This window comes from Adiantum capillus-veneris, chromosome 21, assembly GCF_014529385.1.
Source record: "Adiantum capillus-veneris isolate H3 chromosome 21, ASM1452938v2, whole genome shotgun sequence".
Classification (NCBI taxonomy): domain Eukaryota; kingdom Viridiplantae; phylum Streptophyta; class Polypodiopsida; order Polypodiales; family Pteridaceae; genus Adiantum; species Adiantum capillus-veneris.
The window spans coordinates 28604237-28625569 of NC_140951.1; the positions used below are offsets into that span (position 1 = coordinate 28604237).

Below are 21333 nucleotides of genomic sequence, written 5' to 3' on the forward strand. Positions count from 1 at the left end.
GTGTGTTGGACTGTAGCATCTGGTTGTCGGTGAGTGATGATGCTATGGGAACAACAAGTGGGAAGACTCATCAAAGTTAAAGCTCTTCTCTTGAGCATACCTTTATCCAGGAGTCTAGCCTTATATCAATCAAGGATACCATAAGGCTTATGTTTCACCTGTAAAACCCACTCGAACGATCAAAGTTTTGCAAGAAGGAAAATCACAAAAAGCAATCTCTCTTCATAATAGCACCATTGGAGAGAGAGAGAGAGAGAGAGAGAGAGGACATCACAAAGGGAAAACAAAATGACTGCTTTCTTTGTTGCAAAGAAATCTCAAAAATCATGCTGCTGTGCCTTCAAATCCGCATCCTACTACTTGGCATCATTGGATCCCTCTAATTTTAGCAACAAAACCAAAAACATCCCATCTTCGATCAATCGGACCAAAAAAACTCCTCTGCGTAGGTAAGCACTGTTAAGGTAATAAACAAGAAAACATTGATTAAAGTAAAGAATTTGGTCCGTTAATGCAAAAAGAGACGAGCAATAGCTAGCAATCAAAACAGATAGTTTCACAAGCATGGGTGTAACTATCAACCTACTAAAACAAAGATAAATGTGAACCTTTCTCACATGTACTAGCTGCTTGAGACTAGTCAGTCCTCATGAAAGAAGTAGAAACACTCTTTAGAATAGCCCTAATTTACTGAACACCTTGATCGGTGTCCCACACCCACCCTTGAAATCGACAAAAGCTTGCCAACTAAGACACAATCAAGGAGTGTACGAGTGTTAACACTATAACCAAACGTACTGTCGAACTCACATGCTATATCAACCTCTCTCCTCGCAATCAAGCCAATAGTGATTCAATATTTTTAATATAAACTAACATCAAGCTAATCAAGTCTTATTGATTTTTTTTCTGCTTTGTTTGTCTGATATCAGGTTGCTTGAACAACACACACACAGACCAAAGGTCCTCCCAAGCTTTACATCAAAATTGGGGATAGTCCCGGCAAGACACCAACACCCAACCTTGAGGACACTATTCAAGTCCCTCACCAACTGAGCTATCACCCGATGATGGTCTTGGTGATATTACGATTGCTGACCACAACAGACCTTACATTCAAACAAAAAATTGCTCAAAGATGGACCATTCTAGAAATCCCTGCCATGCAAAGTGTGATAACTGATTTGAATCAATATTATGAACTGACAAACTAGATTTAGTAAGGCTTGCTTGACTTGAGTATAATAACATTGAGTCACAAAAAGCTCCAGCTGACCAGCTTTAGTCATTTGCTTTCTTTCCTTTCAAGTCCAAAATAAACAGTCCCAACCATTAGAGCTACTGTGGCAGCCTGAAAACCAACACGTGTACGCATCAGTAGTTGACTACGATGGTGATTTCCTTGCCTGAAAGAAATCAGGCCACCCACAAGGACTCCAAGAGTAAGAATTGCCCCTGTAATCACAAGACAGAGTATATCAAGAAAATCACAGCTGGCAGCTAGCTAGATTAATACATGAAGTTCATCATGAAAAATGTCGAGAGGCAACGGAAACCAAGCTGAGGGGACTAGAGCAGTAGTGCGATGGCAAATTAGATTTTATCAACACTTTTTGCAGGAACTCAGAATATCAAACAAAACACTAGGAGTGTCATCTTGAAACATTACTTATTGATACCTAGATGAATTGAGGAAAGCCTAGAATCTCCTTTTAAGTGAAAATTGTAGACTCATCGTCGCCATTTTAGTATACACTCACTGCCCACCTCACAGCTTTGCCTAGGGCCTACCCTTGTTATGAGCTACACACCTCGTAAGGCCCCCAAGCCATTAGCAATAGCTTTGCTGGGTGTTGGTATTTTTCCTCTCTTAATATAGCAAAATTACAGAGTGAATTCTTGGCATGTGCATCTTGGTTTCTCTATGAATCCACAAACTTCTTTTTGTAAATCTGCTTTGATTAATTTACAAGTGGGAAACCTCAAAACGAGGAAAACCCACGAAAAGAAAAGGATACAAAAGACAGAGCGCTATGAGGCTCCGAAGGCTAGAAACAGTCAAAGTAAATCCTGTAGGCATCAAGAGTGATGTCTCCAGCTTCATAGGCAAAATGCAGCGCTTGACCAAGAGATAATTTGAAATAGGGAAAGGGGTCAACAAAAGTGCCCTGGAACATTAAGGAGTTCCTATGATGCCAGATGGCCCACATAGTCCAAAATCTGACCCAGGTGAAGAAGACCGCAAACTGAGATTGTGGTGACCGAAGCACCCCAAAAAGCCAAAATTGTCTGTGAAAAGAGCCGGAAGGAAAACGTAGTCGAAGAGCAGTCGACACTTGCCGAATGAAGGCTCTGGAGTGACGACAACACCACAGCAGAAGTTTCCCCATCTTTAGCCCAAGAAAACGCAGCCAAAAACAGTCATTTTCAGCCACCGAAACAGTCCCCGAATTCAACGATTAGAAGCCTACAGATTTCAGCCATCGAGTCGTCGTCGTCATCGTCGTCGTCGTCCTCGGCATAGTCCCATTGCATCAGTCCATTGCATTCGCATTGTACACCTTTGTGCAATCAAAGTAGACCACTCTCGCCGACGAGAGTGGGGCCTTCGGAGGAGGGTTTTACAACCTCTCGGTGTCGTATCTCTTCTCTCTCCTTCTCTCAGTCTCATTCACTTGCACGCACAATATCCACTCACTTTGTTCGTGATCATAGCACTCTCCATAAGACGGAAGGCTCTCTCCTTCCCTACAGAACTAAAAGGAACCTTGAGCAATAAAGATCACTAATCTTGAGAAAAAACAACATTCATTCCGCTGCACCTAACATTGGTATCAGAGCTTTGGAAGTGTTCTGCATTACTCAAGGAAAGAACCACAAGAACCACGAGAATTTTTTTGCTTGTTGCAATTGCACGAACCCAAGTTTACTTGGGCATGGCGATTCCTAATCGTGTTTTGTTGAAGAGTGACAGGAATCCCAAGAAAGAAGGGCTTGTCCAACCTCCCCTTGTGTCTCTTTTCACTCATTGAGAGCGGACCGTGCACTTAGCGGCCGGCCAATCGACGTGAGGTGGGAAAAAGCAACCTTGGTGTGAGCGCAAGGCCGCCAAGGGGTGCGCCCGCGGAAAGGAGTAGAACTCGGGTGAAGAGAAGATCCTTCTCCAACGCGATTTGCAAGCGAAAGAAAACCTCAAGAACCCAAGATTCTCACGAGTCAAGGACCTCAAGAACCCCAAGATCCTCAAGAACCCAAGTTCCTCGTGAACTTCAGAACCCAAGACCCCCAAGAACCCAAGTTCCTCGTGAACTTAAGAACCCAAGACCCCAAGAACCCACAAGAACCCACGACTTCAGAATGATCATCACTCGAAGCGGAATGGATACTTCGCTTGGAGGTGATGAGCATGAGAGAGGCGAAGAAGAATTTTCCCCACCAGGAGGTTTTTCCGACCCTTCCCCATCTACGACAAAGATTGCACTAACTCCTATGGAGGAGTTGGACCAAGAAAGAGAAGCAGAAAGAAAAGCCTACGAAGAAGATATGGCAGCCATCGAGCGTAAGTACCAAGACAGAATGGCAACCATAGCGCGTGAGACCAAAGCACTACAAGAACAAAGCGACCGACAAAACAAAGAGTTCTTGCGACTTTTTTCTCAAGTACAGACGTACTTTGCACAAAATCACGGAAAGGAGACTGTCTCAGTCTCTTCTTCTCCCAAGCATGACACACAGGATTTGCATGATTGTGTGAAGCATGATGATGATTTGATTGACAATGACTTGCATGATGATTTGAAGCACAATGATAAGCATGATGATTTGGATGTCAATGATTTGCATAATGATTTGGATCACAATGACAAGCATGATGATTTGCATGATCAAGATGTGATTTCTCACAAGCATGATGAGTCGCATGAAGATAATGTAATTGTTCACAAGGATGATGTGTTCGTTGATGCTTTTTCTAGCGAAGCTAACCTCGTTGTAGATTCGATCAATCACCAAGAATCAATATTGGCTTTCGAGTCGAGGTCCACAGATTCCCCACAAGACGATTCGATAGATCCCGAAGAAGCAATCTTGGCTCTCGAGCCTTGGTCCAAAGAACCCTCACAGGAAGTATTATGTGTTCGCATGATTGATACGCACGCATTGTTCGAGTGTTTCATTCGTGACGGTTTCCTGTATTTTAGTTAGCATCATTATGTGATCCCTTTTCCTAGGCATGACATACTGTATGTTGAGCACGTTTCTCTCATGGATGAGAACGAATGTATGCGGATTATTCATGAAAAGCTGAAAAGTTTGTATGTAAGGAAGTCGCATTCCATGTCTCTTCCTTGGCATGACACAGTTTCCGAAAGAGCACATGATAGTATGAGCACCAAGCATTGGCATTTCCTTGGTGATTTGCCACAGTTGATTGATTTCCATCAAACAGAAAAGATTCGACCTCATTGTCTGCATGTGTTTGATAAACGGGTTGTCAATCCGTCTCTATGTTCATCTACATTGCATACACACTCTTTAGAGAAGACAAGATTTTTTTCCTTCACTTTACATAGAATGGGTATGTTCATGGTTTTGTGTTGGAGATTGTTTCAAGAATTTTCAGCCATGGAGATTCTTGAAGACGAAAGAAGCAGGCCTCTAGACGCAATCGACGCAAGAAAGGAGATTCAAACGACTTTGTGTCGCTTTCGGCGTGGCCCAAAGAAGCAAGCGTTGCACACCTTTATGAAGTTCAAGTACCGCACGACCCACACATCAAAGTGGGCCGGCAAAGAGTCCCTTCCAGGATTCCGGATGCTGTTGGCGATCTCCCTTGACGCCATACAGTTCGGTACCAATACCTCACTTTGAAAAGGAGGGGATGTCACGTGACACATCCCAACCCTATGTGTCCGTGGACAAGCTACACCACAGAAGGGTTCAGTCAAGTCAAGTCAAGTCTAGATTAGCAGTGATCTGACACTTTTCTGAGTCTATTTGTAGACCGTGGATGCCCAGTCACTTAGCATAGATGCATATCCTCCGGTTGCACACAGCATGATCATCGGAATTCCCATCAGAATCCATTAGCATCAGTTAGGGGAATTTTCCAGTGCATTTAGCCTATTTTCCTATTTATTGGGATTTTCACTTATTATTTTTAAGTGACTTTCCAACAAAAGTAGGTAGGGCAATTTTGCTAAGTTAATATATAAGCAAACCCAAGTTAGCACTTTCTACCAGAAGAGGTAGAAGGAGCTTCCCGCTCAACAGGCAACTTCTCAACAGTACCCCCCAGCACCCCCAGCGTTTTGGATCCCCATCCTCGCCGAGCAAGTTCCCATCCTCAGCGTTTTCTCAGCATCAGCCATCGCCATCAAGTCCAACCCTTTCTAGCGTTTGTTCCCCCTTCAAGCAGCCCCCAAAGCCCAGCGTTTTTGGGATTGCAAAGCATCAGCAGAATCAGCGTTTTGATATCAGCAATTTCAGCCAAGCTAGCGTTTTTGCTGGCGTTTTTGCCTTGCTGCAGCGTTTTGACTTTCAGCCCCAACCTGCCGCAGATACACAACATTTTCAGCCTTTAGCAAGGTAGCAAATACATCCCAGATTGGTTGCAAAAGTTTCCCCATCTTTAGCCCAAGAAAACGCAGCCAAAAACAGTCATTTTCAGCCACCGAAACAGTCCCCGAATTCAGCGATTAGAAGCCTACAGATTTCAGCAATCGAGTCGTCGTCGTCGTCCTCGGCATAGTCCCATTGCATCAATCCATTGCATTCGCATTGTACACCTTTGTGCAATCAAAGTAGACCACTCTCGCCGACGAGAGTGGGCCTTCGGAGGAGGGTTTTACAACCTCTCGGTGTCGTATCTCTTCTCTCTCCTTCTCTCAGTCTCATTCACTTGCACGCACAATATCCACTCACTTTGTTCGTGATCATAGCACTCTCCATAAGACGGAAGGCTCTCTCCTTCCCTAAAGAACTAAAAGGAACCTTGAGCAATACAGATCACTAATCTTGAGAAAAAACAACATTCATTCCGCTGCACCTAACAGAATTACTAGAGCATGAATAACAGATTATCTCTTAGTCCATCCCAAGCTAAATACTTTTGATGCATCAGAGAATGGGTGAGAAGACAAGCTCTGCAACTGTGTCAACATGCAATTGATCTACGTTCACATTCAAAGAATCCACATTATCTGTTAATGCCATTGGTGAGAACACTAATGTGTCCCAAGTTTCTAATGATCATATAGATGAGTCTCTCATGCAGTGTTATGGTCATGTGAATAGTCAACGCATTGTGATCTTGTTTGATTCGGGTAGTATACATGATGTAATAAGTGACTCTCTCATGGAGAGCGCATGTTTAGAAGCTCTTCCAATAGATCCCATTGTAATCTCTGGATTTGCTCCTGGCAAGCACTCTTTTTTCACGCATGAATGTTCGGATGTGACAGTGTTAGTTCAAAATGAAGGTTGTCGTCGTAAGTTTGTGGTTTCTCCTCTCAAAGGATGTGATATGATTTTTGGCATCAAGTGGTTTAAAGATTATGATTCACAATTTGGTTGGAAAGAAAACACACTCTCTCTTGCAGTCGAAGGAGCACCTCCCCTGGTTTTTTGCTCTGAAAAAAACATTCCTTCGTTGCTATTAATCTCTCACTCTCATGTTTTGAAAGAGGTAAAAAACACAATCTCATAGTCTCTCTCAATACACAGCCCCCCAGTCTAAAAAAGAATCAGACATTGCATAAAAAGGAATCTCTTTCTGTCATTCCTTCTCCTAAGCACGAAACACATTTTTTGCATGACAGAGATTTGATTGTTCGTAAAGAGCATCATGCCTTCAAGTTGCTCTAGTCTATACCAAGTACACCTTGGAGTGACCGTCAAGGTAGATGGTTCCAGTCTTGTGAGCAAATTGGTGATTTGATTGATTGTGTTTCTAGTAAAGCTAACCCAATTGTAGATACGATCAGTCACACAGGACTAATCTTGGCTCTCGAGTCCAGGTCCAAAGAACCTATTCAAGAAGTATCTCTTGTTCACATGATTAGTCAATATGCATTGTTCAAGTCTCTCATTCGTGACAGTCTCTTGTATTTTTGTCATCGTCTTTATGTGTTACCTTTTCATAGGAAATCCATATTGCACATGCACATGATTCACTCACGGATGAGCACAAATGCATGAAGATCAATCTAGAACGATGAAGAGTTTGCATTCAAGGAATTCACGATGTTTCATCATTGTCAGTTATGCATTCCATCCATAGTCATTTAGAAAGAATAGTCTTTTTCTAGTCACTCGACAACGAACAGATGTTTCTATGATATTGTGTTTAAAACTTTAAAGTGGTTTCAGGGATATTCCTCAAAGGAGATTCTTGAAGAAGATGAACCCCAGATCGTAGACGAAGTTGAAGACATGGAGCTAAAGCAGATTATTCAGTGTCGCTTTCAATGCGGCCCAAAGAAGCAAGAATTGTAAACTATCCTGAAGTTCAAGTATCGCGGAACCCACGTACCAGAGTGGGCTGGCGAAGAGTTCTTTACAGACTCCCAAGAGTTGTTGGCGGACTATATGAAAGCCATACAGCTCGGTACCAGTACCTCACCTTGAAACGAAGGAGATGTCACGTGCACATCTAACCCTATGTGCATGTGGACAAGTTGTACCTACTTCTAGGGTTTAGGTCAGCCCAGGAAGTGTTCTAGCACCTTTGTGAGCCTGTACGCAGGACGTGCATGTCCAAGCATTTAGAGTAGTTGCATACCCTTTGATTGCACAACCCATTAGCACTAGCATCAATACCCTGCATCAAGCATAAGCATTTTCACCGCACAAGGACCATTTCCCCAGCTACGCGTGAATCACCTCTAACAGTGCATTTTCTTAAAAGGTGACTTTTCATTTACCCAAATCGTGAGATTTGTTAAGATGGCTGCCCAACCCAGTTTTATGCACCTATAAAAGAAGCCCTTGGGTCACCACAGTTAGCCAAAAGAGCAGTGAAGAAGCCTCTCAAGAACCAGCAAAACCTAGCACCCATCATCACCAACGTTTTCCAAATCAGCCATCAGCGCTTTTCAGCAGCAGTAGCATTTCTCTTTCCCTCGACATCCCGCCGTAGTACCACACCAGATCAACCATAACCTCGTCACGATCGCCCTTTCCATCGCGGCCAAGATAGCGTTTTCAGATTTCAGCCAGCAGTCCAATTAACATTATTTAGTTTTCAGCCATCGTCTTCCCTGATGACAGCAGTTCAGCCCAGTAGCCTCACCGCATGTGCAAGATTCATCAGCATCCCTAGCGTTTTCAAATTTCAGCCACAACCTCAACCTCGTTGTCAACATCATCGTCATTGTCGTCGTCATCGTTGTCGCCAAGCATCACAACATTTAGAACCATTGTACCAGACCACACGAACAATGCCACTGAGCACTCCCCCGAGACAGACGGTCTGCGATATGAAGCTACTCACTGACTACCTCGTCACTCCGCCACAAATAACCTAAAAAGGTCCGAGCCTTGAGTTCAAAGGACTGATACAACCAAACTCCCCACAAACCGCAGCCTACGTCGCTTGGAGGTTCACGCATACCACGGAACGCTCCCCAAACATCCCATCTACGTCGTTCGGAGGTTTTCCAACATACAATGAAATGCTCCCCAAACATCCCGTCTGCATCATTCCAAGGTTTTCAAGCATTCAACAAAACGCTCTCCAGACATCCCGTCTGTGTCGTTTTGAGGTTCAGACAATACCAAAACAGCATTTCTGTAACAGACTTGGACACTCCAAGTCGAGAATCTACCACGACACCAAAGAAAATCACTTCAAACAATTCACAGTTCACAATTGATTCGACACTGGCCCGACGGAGTTCCGTGCCTAGAGGTATTGGGCCCAAAGACTTGCACCCCTTTCGGTATTTCTTTTTGTATTAATCTGTGTTCAAAGTACAAGAATGCAAGCAGGTGCTCACACTCAGACTCTGCCTCCAGATGCTCTGAGTTATGAGAACCTACCTACATATTTAAAGAGAACAAGGGATGCTAAAAGCAGAGCCCCAAAATCTGAAAATCAAAAGCTTTCTAAAAATGAAGCAGGTTCAAATCTTTTATCTCTCAAGCCATACTCGGCAATAAAGCAAGCCTTAAAAAATTAAAGCTTTATCTCTCTCTATCTCTTGCGTAGCCAAAAAGCAAGTAAGACTACCGTAAAAACTCCACGCAAAAAGCTGCCACCAACCGTACGGAATTCCGTTCTGTGTCGCGTTTTGCGGGCTGTCCGTACACAGCAGGGGCACGTCAGCAGTTTGCATATTTTCCAGTGTTGGCCAGCCTGCACATGCTAGGAGAGGATGTGTGTGTGTACTAGGCAGCCACCTCACCAGTTTGTGACAATTTCTCACTACTCCACCTGGGTGTAAATCACCAAGCAATGAAACCAGTATTAAAACCAGAGTCAAACAATTCAAATCGGCACCAAGACAGGCTTAGAACATATACCATCGATTTCAAACAAATTCCAAACAAGATCACCAAAGGTCTCAAACAGAACTCAAAAAACTACTAAATCAAACTCAAAAAGCACTCGACATCAATCGAGCTCATAAGTCGACAAGCCTACCGTTTTGAAACAAGCACCAAAATTAGGGCTAGATTTCTTCCATAAGGTTGTAGCCGACCGTAGCATGGTCCATAAGCTCTTGAATAGTCGAAACAGGCCTCGACAAACAGTGTTCCTGTAGCAGTGATGGTAGTCCCAAGACATAGCAATCACACTAGACCTCCAAGGTTATCAGCTCGAGAAGACACCTATTACGAGATGTCCAAAAATTTCAAGTTGTAATCTGTTAGGGTTTCCATGGCAAGCATTTCAGGATACCCCACTCTGCCAGAAGCTCCACTCCGAAGGAAGATGTTGAAAGGCATGTACTTCGAGCAAAAAGATTTCTTGAAAGCTTGCGAAGTCCTTGGAGTGTGCGGCTTGATAGCTATAGACATTCACCACGTCATGGCACTGCCTCTGAGAAAAAGGGCCGCTCAAAAAAATCTTTGATCCTTCTCTTGCAAATGGTCTTTATAGCTTATGCCCCATAAGTCAGAGTGATGAACACGGAAGCGCGCCCGATGCGCGATGGAGTAAGGGTGGAGTGTCAGCAGTGTAACAGGGAACGGACGGAACGCAGCCCAAACGTTCCGAAACAACGTTCCGGACGAGTCCCGTTCCTAAAACGGAGTCGAGAATGGAACGCCGTTCCGGAACGAGGTGTAACTGGAATGGTATTCCAAAACGGGGCGAAACGGGCAAAAAATAGGCATTTAAGGGCAAATCTGGGGGACATATTTGAGGCAGTTTGAGGACAGGTTTGGGGACAGATTTTGGGTTATTTAGGAGTTGATTTGGGACTAGGCTGAATGGAGGTAATTCAAGACTTACTTTAGTCGACCGTTCCGGCCCCGTTCCCGTTCCCGTCCCGTTCTCGTTTCGGGTAAGGGGAGTGGCTAATAAGTCCGGGGCCGGGACATGAAGATTCTTTCATAGTATTTCTTGGAAATCTTGGATGCACCATCTTGCTCTGTCTGCTCTTTGGTAGGAACAGTATGCTTTCAGAAAAGCACACGCCTGAAGCTCTGAGATCACTGTAACGGGGACAGGCCAACGGAAAAGAACAGATTGAACAACTTTAAGCACTTCAAATAACAACTGAATTGAAAGAGATGCACGACACACGAGACACAAAGTGGCAGAGTTCCACCCCAAGAGAGCACTAGCCCCAAACCCTCGCACCCCTTTCGGTACTTCTTTATATTGCTTCAACTCAATACAAGCCGGTACTCTGTCCTTTGCACTCCCACGAAGATGCGAGAGACTGAGCCCATGGCACATATTTGAAGGCCCTTGGCCTCTCAAAAGCAATTACATGAAAAGCTTCAAGTTCTAAAAGCATCTGGCCCAAAAGCACAGTGCAAATCAGCCAATGCGTTTCACAGAAATCCGTTTAGCTGCCACATCATCAACGTAAAACGCAAAAATCCGTACAGATGCCACGTCAGCATGTTAGGACAAATTGTGGGACGTCTGTACAGCTACCACGTCATCATCATACCATCCACGGTACGGAACAAGACGTTTAATACGCAATGTACAATACAGGTACTAGACATATTTTTTAGAATAAAAAATAAAACACGTCAACTTTTTTGGATATGACCCTCTAATAAGGAGAAATGAACCAAGCCATGCACCTCCTCAATGATTCTTCGATGTTAATTATAGCATGCATAAACAAGCACCAAGAAGTCCTAAAACAGACTTGATCAACTAGCAAGAGACGTTAAAATAGTATACGTTTTGAGTAAAAAAACGCAAGAATAGAAAACGTTATGAGACGTACTATATGTTTCAATACGGGACGTCCCGCATTCTAAATAAAATGTGCATATTATAGCTACTATGGTCATCATGCTCGACGCTTTGTGTGTGTGTGTGTGTGTGTGTAGGTTCCACTTTATTTTAATATCTTTAGGTCCTCGGGACCCCATCAGACGGGGTCCCATAAGTTGGTGGTAACTCCTCTTTAGAGAAATAGGCCACTCAGCAAGACTTTGCAAGTTGGTAAAACTGGCTGCTTCTAGGGTTTAGGGCCCCATAGTAACATGGAAGGGCGGAACGGGGCTCTCTCGTTCTCGGAACGCGTTCCCAAGCCCGGTGCCTCCTCGAAACGGAAAGGGGAACGGAACGCCATTCGCTTCCCAAGCATAACCAGAACGGCAGCAAGAACGGTGCCCCAAACGGCCGAAATAGCAAGCGGAACACGGAAGGGCAAATCTGGAACGCCAAAGTTAAAAAAAATGACAGTTTGGGACACGTCTTTTGAACTTTTTGGGGAGGGGGGGTGTTATTTCCATCCTCTCCTACATAAAGAAGGGCTTTACACCCTCTCTCTCAAGCTCTCTACCTCTTCCTCTCCCTCTCCCTTTCCCTCAAGGCTACCGTTCCAGCCTCCGTTCTCATTCCGCCACCCCGAGAGCCCCCCATTCCAGAAACGTCCCGGAGCCCCCCGTTCCCGCTCAGCGTAACTATGGAACTTTAGGCTCCTCGGCCGGGATTTGCAGATTGGCTCCGTTCTCCAATGGCTTGACACGTCAACAGTTTGTGACAACATGTCACATATTAATAATGTCAACCTTATTAAATAAGAGTTGATTCATGCACTGGTAACTACCTAGGCTAATGCCTACACCTAGCAGACACAAGTGGTAATCCTCTGCAATCAAAGGGTATGCAACCACGTAAAATGCCCGAACATGCACGTCCTGCAAACGGGCTCACAAAGGTGCCAGAACACTTCCTAGACTGTCCTAAACCCTAGAAGTAGGAGTTACACCTTGTCCACATGCACATAGGGTTAGATATGCACGTGACATTGGGACTTGTCCAAACATTTCTTTTGCAATGGGAATCGTTAGCAAATTTATGTTCAATCAAAGCAAGACACATTGGGAGACAGTGAAAGATAAGATGAGATATTTAAATGGTATGAAAAGAGTTGTGCATTTTCTTTGGAGGCATAGATGTCTGTGTAGTTGGCTACATAAATGCAAATTATGCAAAGAATGTAGCCAAATAAATGCCCCCACCCCCTTCTACTACATGTCTCTTACTAATAATGTCAACATTATTAAATAAGAGTTGATTCATGCGCCATTAACTACCTAGGCAATTCGATGTCCTATAATGTGAATACTCCCCGATGCCTACTAGCAAACACTGGTGGTGATCCTCTACAATCAAAGGGTATGCAACTGCCCAAAATGCCTCGGCATGCACATCCTGCGAGAACAGGCTCAGACTCGTCCAGACATTTCTTTTGCAATGGGAATCTGTTAGGTGCAGCGGAATGAATGTTGTGTTTTCTCAAAATTAGTGATCGTTATTGCTCAAGGTTCTTTTTAGTTCTTAGGGAAAGAGAGAGCTTTCCGTCTTATGGAGAGTGCTATGATCACGAACAAAGTGAGTGGATATTGTGCGTGCAAGTGAATGAGACTGAGAGAAGGAGAGAGAAGAGATATGACACCGAGAGGTTGTAAAACCCTCCTCCGAAGGCCCCACTCTCGTCGGCGAGAGTGGTCTAACTTTGATTGCACAAAGGTGTACAATGCGTATGCAATGGACTGATACAATGGGACTATGCCGATGACGATGACGACTTGATGGCTGGAATCTGAGATCTTCTAATCGCTGAATTTCGGGACGTTTCGGTGGCTGAAAATGACTGTTTTGACTGCGTTTTTATGGCTGAAAATGGGGGAACATCTGCAACCGATCTGGGGTTGATCTGCTACTGTGTCTAGGGCTGAATTCCTGCGTTTTGTCACTGCTGAACTGCGGGTTTCCTAGCGTTAGTGTTTGGGGCTGAAAACGCTGGAAAAGCTGAGGTCTAGGCTGGCGTTTTTGTGATGAAAAACGCTGCTGCAGAGGTAGCGTTTTTTAAATGAAAAACGCTGGGCTGAATGGTACTGTGGGCGATCATGCAAGGGAGAGGTGCTGGGAATCTGATGCTTCCGGCGGTAACTGCAAAGAGGGAAAACGCCAGAGATGGGGACTTGCCTGGCGAGGATGGGGATCCAAACGCTGGGGGTGCTGGGGGGTACTACTGAGAAGTTGCCTGTTGAGCGGGAAGCTCCTGCTGCCTCCTCTGTCAGAAAGTGCTAACTTGGGTTTGCTTATATATTAACTTAGCAAAATTGCCCTACCTACTTTTGTTGGAAAGTCACTTAAAAATAATAAGTGAAAATACCAATAAATAGAAAAATAGGCTAAATGCACTGGAAAATTTCCCTAACTGATGCTAATGGATTCTGATGGGAATTCCGATGATCATGCTGTGTGCAACCGGAGGATATGCATCTATGCTAAGTGATTGGGCATGCACGGTCTACGAATAGACTCACAAAAGTGCCACATCATTGCTAATCTAGACTTGACTGAACTGACTAAACCCTGTTGTGGTGTAGCTTGTCCACGGACACACAGGGTTGGGATGTGTCACGTGACATCCCCTCCTTTTCAAAGTGAGGTATTGGTACCGAACTGTATGGCGTCGAGGGAGATCGCCAACAGCATCCGGAATCCTGGAAGGGACTCTTTGCCGGCCCACTCTGATGTGTGGGTCGTGCGGTACTTGAACTTCATAAAGGTCTGCACGCTTGCTTCTTTGGGCCGCGCCGAAAGCGACACAAAGTCGTTTGAATCTCCTTTCTTGCGTCAACTTCGTCTAGAGTCCTGCTTCTTTCGTCTTCAAGAATCTCCATGGCTGAAAATTCCTGAAACCATTTCCAACACAAAACCATGAGCATACCTATTCCATGTAAAGTGAAGGAAAAAAATCTTGTCTTCTCTAAAGGCTGTGTATGCAATGTAGATGAACAAAGAGACAGATTGACAACCCGTTCACCACACACATGCAAACAATGCGATCGAATCTTTTCTGTTGAATCGAAATCAATCAACTGTCGCAAATCACAATGGAAATGCCCATGCTTGGTGCTCATACTTAATGTGCTCTTTAGGAAACTGTGTCATGCCAAGGAAGAGACATGGATAGTGACTTCCTGACATACAAACTTTTCATGAACAATCCGCATACATTCGTATTCATCCATGAGAGAAACGTGCTCAACATACAATATGTCATGCCTAGGAAAAAGGATCACATAACGATGCTGACTAAAATACAAGAAACCTTCACGAATGAAACACTCAAACAATGCGTGCATATCAATCATGCGAACACACAATACTTCCTGTGATGGTTCTTTGGACCAAGGCTCGAGAGCCAAGATCGCTTCTTCGAGATCTATCGAATCTTCTTGCGGGGGATCTGTGGACCTCGACTCGAAAGCCAAGATCGATTCTTGGTGACTGATCGAATCTACAACGAGGTTAGCTTTGCTAGAAAAAGCATCAACTAACACCTCATCCTGGTGAACAATCACATCTTTTTCATGCAAGTCATCATGCTTGCCTTTTTCATCCAAATCATCATGCTTAGCAATATCGTTATCGTTCAAATCATCATGTTTATCTTTGTCATCCAAATCATTGTGCTTACCATTGTCAATCAAAACATCATGCAAGTCATTGTTAATCAAATCATCATCATGCTTCACACAATCATGCAAATCCTGTGTGTCATGTTGTGGAGAAAAAGAGACTGAAAGAGTCTCCTTATCTCGAATCCTTTCAACCTTGTCCTGCATATTAGCAATGAGAGATGGAGAAGGAGAAGTATCCACTGCATGAAAGACAGTAGGAGAATCACTTTTGGCATTGAGAGTTAAAGTGTTAGCCTCCCAATCAACGAGAGGGTTTATTTCGCGAAACCATTTCATGCTTAAAATCATATCACATCTTGAGAGAGGAGAAACAACAAATCTTCTAGTGAAGGCAGTCTGTTGAATTGCAAACAACACATCAAGACACCCCTTCGTGATGAGAGCGTCCATACCAGGACGAAAGCCAGAGACCTCGATAGGAGATCTCTGACTAACTTCAAGGCGGGCTCTCTCAACAAGAGAGGGGCTGATCACATCATGCATACTACCTAGGTCAAACAATATGACAAAACGATGCCCCAACGTACGACCATAACATTTAATGAGAGAATCATCAATGGAAGGGTCCTGAGAAACTTTGGGCACACCCATGTTATCATTCATTGCATTGACAAATGTAGTGGGTGCTGTGGGTTCTGTAGATTCATTCGATTCAAGCTTAGGACATGTGTAACAAACTGCTGACGTGTCAAAGCCTAAAGAATGGAATCAACGTACAGATGTGGCCGAGGGGCCTAAACCCTAATTTCTGCCAGAAACCCTAATTGCTGCAAACCCTAATTTTGAAAACCCTAACCCTAAAACCTGCAAACCCTAATTTCTGCCAGAAACCCTAATTGCTACAAACTCTAATTCTGAAAACCCTAACCCTAAAACCTGCAAACCCTAATTTCTGCCAAAAACCCTAACCCTAACCCTAAGGCAGCAAATAAATTCCAAAAATTGCGCTGACATGATGACATGGCAGGCTGTACGGATTTCCGTAAATTGCGTTGGCAGCTTTTTGGCTTTGCTTTTGAACCAGAAGCTTTTGAGTTTTAAAGGCTTTTTACTATAACTGCTTTTCAGGCCAAGGGCCTTTAAATATGAGGCTAGGGCTCATTCTCTGGCATGCTTCCTGGAGAACCGGCTTGTACTTTGATGATGCAATATAAAGAAAAACCGAAAGGGGCGCCAAGGTTTGGGGCCAATACTCTCTAGGGTGGAATTCCGCCACTCCGTGTCGCATGTCATCTCTCTCTCTCTCTCTCTCTCTCTCTCTCTCTCTCTCTCTCTCTCTCAGAGTTCTGTTGTTATTGAAGTGCTAAAAGTCTGCTCAGTCTGTTCTTTTCTATTGGCACGTGGTGCCGGCCTTGTGACAACATGTTCGTTTTATATGCCCCTTATTGTGACAATGAAAACAACGACCTTCTTTAGAATAAGTGCTTTGTTCTTCCGACGTGATGTATCCTCCTACAATTCCTTGTGCCACCTTTTCATCTGGAGTAAGCTTAGGTTTAGCAATTGTGTTAACCTTACCTTTAGATTCATTGGAAGAATTCTTTGATGAGAGACTGTTGGAAGATTGGTTAAAAGAGTTATCATTCTTACCGTTCTGCGGGTTCTGAGAAGTCTGTGAGGTACTTGTGGAAGTCTTGTTCTCCTTAGGCTTTCCTTTGTTGTGCTTCATCTCGTGGGCAAGAGCAATTGCTACCGCTTTGTTGAGATCGATTGGATCGAGTACCTCGACATCATACTTGATATACTCGTCCAATCCGTAAAGAAATGCCTCCTTGCGCTTCGTATCCGATTTGCGTAATTGAGTGCCGAGCTGCAAAACACGATTAGAGAAAGACATAACCGGCATACCGTTTTGCTTGAGAGCTCGCCAATCGTCCTTCAGTCGTGCAAGGTACTGAGGTGGCATAAACCGCGTCTCGAGCTTGTCTTGGAAATCAGCCCAACTAAAAGAGAGGAGTGTGAAATCGTCGGCTATCTCTAGGTGCATGGCTAGCTGTGCCTCTTGCCATGTCCGGTACCAATTTATGGCATCACCAGCAAGGTACATAGCTGTCGTCAAAACTTTGCTATTGCTTGTTTTCTTAGTTGTTGCAAAATAAGCATTAAATTAATGCAACCAAGAATGAATAACAATAGCATCCATCTTACCATCATACTTACTGAAAGTCAATTTTTTTGTAACTAGATGGTTGGAATCCGCGTCGTGGCTTGCCCCACTTAACGAACTCCCACGATCTTTGGGTGGTTCGGTCTTCGAGGCTAGGATTTGGGCAATAAATTCTTGATTACAAAGCTCCCTTTGAGCTTCACGCTCGGCATCCTTTTCTGCTTTTCGTTCTTTTCATTCAGCGCGCTCGCGTTCGAGAGCAAGTCGATGTTCTTCTTGTTTTGCGGCAAGAGCAATGCGCTCACGTCCTATGCACTCACGTCCTGAGCAAGGCGCTCACGTCCCTGAGCAAGTCGATTTTCTTCTTGTTTTGCCGCAAGTGTGGCGTTTCTTTCATCACGCTCGCGATCCTTGGCTTCTTGTGCACGGTCCTTTGCTGCTTGTTCTTCTGCTTTGCTTACGAGTTGTGCCAATGCAACTCGATTCGTTTCTTGTTGTTGTGCCATCATGTCCAGCATCGACTTGACCATCATCCCCATAGGAGTGAGGACAACTCGTGGCGTAGATGGCGAAGGGGGAGGGTTGGAAAAATCTCCTGGTGGGGAGAATCCTTCGTCGCCTCTCTCATGCTCATCACTTGAATGCAAAGTATCCATTCCGCTTCGGGTGAGGACTATGCACTAGGATCTTTGGTTCTTAAGTTCACGAGGAACTTGGTTCTTGAGGGTCTTGAGGTTCTTGAGTTCTTGGGTTCTTGAGGATCTTGAGGGTTTCTTTCGCTTGCAAATCGCGTTGGAGAAGGATCTTCTCTTCACCCGAGTTCTACCCTTTTTTGCGGGCGCACCCCTTGGCGGCCTTGCGCTCACACCAAGGTTGCTTTTTCCCACCTCATGTCGATTGGCCGGCCACTAAGTGCACGGTCCGCTCTCAATGAGTGAAAAGAGACACAAGGGGAGACTGGACAAGCCCTTCTTTCTTGGGATTCTTGTCACTCTTCAACAAAACACGATTAAGAATCGCCACGCCCAAGTAAACTTGGGTTCGTGCGATCGCAACAAGTAAAAAAAAATATTGTGGTTCTTTCCTTGAGTAATGCAGAACACTTCCAAAGCTCTCATACCAATGTTAGGTGCAGCAGAATGAATGTTGTGTTTTCTCAAGATTAGTGATCGTTATTGCTCAAGGTTCTTTTTAGTTCTTAGGGAAAGAGAGAGCTTTCCGTCTTATGGAGAGTGCTATGATCACAAACAAAGTGAGTGGATATTGTGCGTGCAAGTGAATGAGACTGAGAGAAGGAGAGAGAAGAGATACGACACCGAGAGGTTGTAAAACCCTCCTCCGAAGGCCCCACTCTCGTCGGCGAGAGTGGTCTAACTTTGATTGCACAAAGGTGTACAATGCGTATGCATTGTGCAATGGACTGATACAATGGGACTATGCCGATGACGACGACGGAGATGACGATGACGACTTGATGGCTGGAATCTGAGATCTTCTAATCGCTGAATTTCGGGACGTTTCGGTGGCTGAAAATGACTGTTTTGACTGCGTTTTTATGGCTGAAAATGGGGGAACATCTGCAACCAATCTGGGGCTGATCTGCTACCATGTCTAGGGCTGAATTCTTGCGTTTTGTCACTGCTGAACTGCAGGTTTCCTAGTGTTAGTGTTTGGGTTTGAAAACGCTGAGGTCTAGGCTGGAGTTTTTGTGATGAAAAACGCTGCTGCAGAGGTAGCGTTTTTTAAATGAAAAACGCTGGTCTAAATGGTACTGTCGGCGATCATGCAAGGGGGAGGTGCTGGGAATCTGATGCTGCCGGCGGTAACTGCAAAGAGGGAAAACGCCAGAGATGGGGACTTGCCCGACAAGGATGGGGATCCAAACGCTAGGGGTGCTGAGGGGTATTGCTGAGAAGTTGCCTGTTGAGCGGGAAGCTCCTGCTGCCTCCTTTGCCAGAAAGTGCTAACTTGGGTTTGCTTATATATTAACTTAGCAAAATTGCCCTACCTACTTTTGTTGGAAAGTCGCTTAAAAATAGTAAGTGAAAATACCAATAAAGAGGAAAATAGGCTAAATACACTGGAAAATTTCCCTAACTGATGCTAATAGATTCTGATGGGAATTTTGATGATCATGCTGTGTGCAACCGGAGGATATGCATCTATGCTAGGTGACTGGGCATGCATGGTCTACAAATAGACTCACAAAAGTGCCGGATCACTGCTAATCTAGACTTGACTGAACTGACCGAACCCTGCTGTGGTGTAACTTGTCCACGAACACATAGGGTTGGGATGTGTCACGTAACAGAATCGTTACCAAATTTATGGTGAATCATGGAAAGAAGCATTGAAAAATAGTGAAAGATGTGATGAGATATTTAAATGGTATGAAAAAAGTTGTGCATTTTCTTTGGAGACATAGATACATGTGTAGTTGGCTACATGAATGCAAATCATGCAAAGAATGTGGACAACAAAAGGTCTACGACAGGTTACGTCTTTACATTAGTTGGTAGTGCAATTTCATGGCGATCTTGTTTGCAAGATTGTACCTCTCAATCTACCATGGAAGCAAAGTATGTTATTGCATCCGATGCTAGCAAAGAAGCTATATGGCTTACTTGTCTAGTGGAAAATTAGGCATCAATAATTGCAATAGTCAAAGTGTTATCCAGCTTGCAAGCAATCTATTGGATCATGCAAGACAAAGCACATTGACGTGAGATATCACTTCATTCATGAGGTACTTGAGGACAAGCACATACAGCTTGTCAAGATTCACACAGATAATAACCTAATGATATACTAACCAAAGTTCTATCCTCTGAGTTTGCACACTGTCAAGTAGCTTATGGCATTGGGTAGAGATCCAAACTCTACATACCTTGTAGATATGTCCATAGCTTTCTTAAAGGCGCATTGGCCTTTAAGTGGGGCGTTGTTGGGTTCATTTCTTATCACCAAAGAATAAGGAGCGGCACACATGCACCTCTCTCTCTCTCTCTCTCTCTCTCTCTCTCTCTCTCTCTCTCTCTGTGTGTGTGTGTGTGTGTGTGTGTCCCCGAACGCGCACAACGCCTTCACCTTCAAATGTCATCAGTTATCAAAGTACCCTCAATCGAATAGCTAAGGATGAAAGGAACGTTTTCCCTCACATCACCAGTAAAATAAAAAAATGGGCCCTGCCCATGCAAAACATGCTATTTCACCATCGTTACATGACATGCACATGATTTCAACATGTTCAATGCTGTGAAGGGCTTTACAGTTCCATACAGGGTTCCCAAAAACGAGGCCACAGTAAATGTTTGTGGATGCAGATAGTGCTACAACTCATGGAGCAGAAAGACAGCTGTTTTGAAAGAGCCCCTGCTCGTGGAAATCAAATAGGATTCGACTTGGTTTCTTGTAGGACAGTTGTTTTATGACAAAAGGAACAGGGAAGACAGAATATACCAACAGGAACTAACGGGTTTCGCACATACTTCTTGCTCCGGAACAGATCCAGCTCGAGGTTGGTCATGCTGAAAGAATTCAAACTTAGCTATATAGGTGGCAGAGAGAGAGAGAGAGAGAGAGAGAGAGGGCGGGGAGCTCCACACTAAACCCCACGGGGTATTTATGAGGGCAAAGCGGTGGGATCAACGGTTGTTGATCCTCCGCGGGAATCCCAGCGCATTCAGTGCCTGCTTTGCGCCCCCTGGGCTTAAACCCACAAACTCCCCGCCGTGAGGTTGATGCTCTAACCATTATGCCCGTGCGCACAATGTGAAATCCATGGCGAAAAAAAGCTTGATAAGTAACTTCGACGTGTGTTCCTCCTTGTCCGAGTTTACAAAATCCCTAGTTTACTTTTTTTGGAATCGGATGGGCCTGTGCGTCTCGTCCTTCCCGCCTTTAGCTCAGCGCCGTTGATCCCATGGCTATGGGCTTCATTGAAGACCCCGTGCCTGTTAGTCGAGGGGGGGGGGGGGCTCTCTAGGAGACCTCAAAGCTCTATTTGCGAACTCAAGGCCTCTTCGATGAGAGAGAGAGAGAGAATTTGAGCATGGGCACCTAGATGGGCCAAAAAGGGGTTGTTTGTG

The 21333-nt window shown here is 44.4% G+C and overlaps 1 protein-coding gene across 2 annotated transcripts; it reads right to left on the reverse strand.

Annotated features, from left to right (window-relative positions):
* Window positions 1–878: 878 nt before the first annotated feature.
* On the reverse strand, window positions 879–21008 carry LOC147430699 (RING-H2 finger protein ATL48-like). Of its 2 annotated transcripts, none has more exons than XM_086493296.1 (2): window positions 20705–21008; window positions 879–1455 (listed from the first exon to the last, which is right to left on the reverse strand). In XM_086493296.1, exons 1-2 carry the CDS (start codon window positions 20769–20771, stop codon window positions 1286–1288), a joined length of 237 nt encoding a protein of 78 aa, XP_086349422.1. In that variant the 5' UTR covers window positions 20772–21008; the 3' UTR covers window positions 879–1285. The 2 variants fall into 2 exon arrangements, with proteins under 2 accessions (XP_086349422.1, XP_086349421.1); XM_086493295.1 differs by lacking the exon at window positions 20705–21008 and adding an exon at window positions 9230–9427.
* Window positions 21009–21333: the final 325 nt, after the last annotated feature.

Excerpts from the sequence above, each read along its gene's own strand:
- LOC147430699 (XM_086493295.1), bottom strand. The coding sequence starts at position 9,335 with ATGCAAACTGCTGACGTGCCCCTGCTGTGTACGGACAGCCCGCAAAAC. Across the intron at positions 1,456-9,229 it reads TTTTGCGTGGAGTTTTTACG|GGGCAATTCTTACTCTTGGA; the intron begins GTAGTCTTACTT and ends TTGTGATTACAG.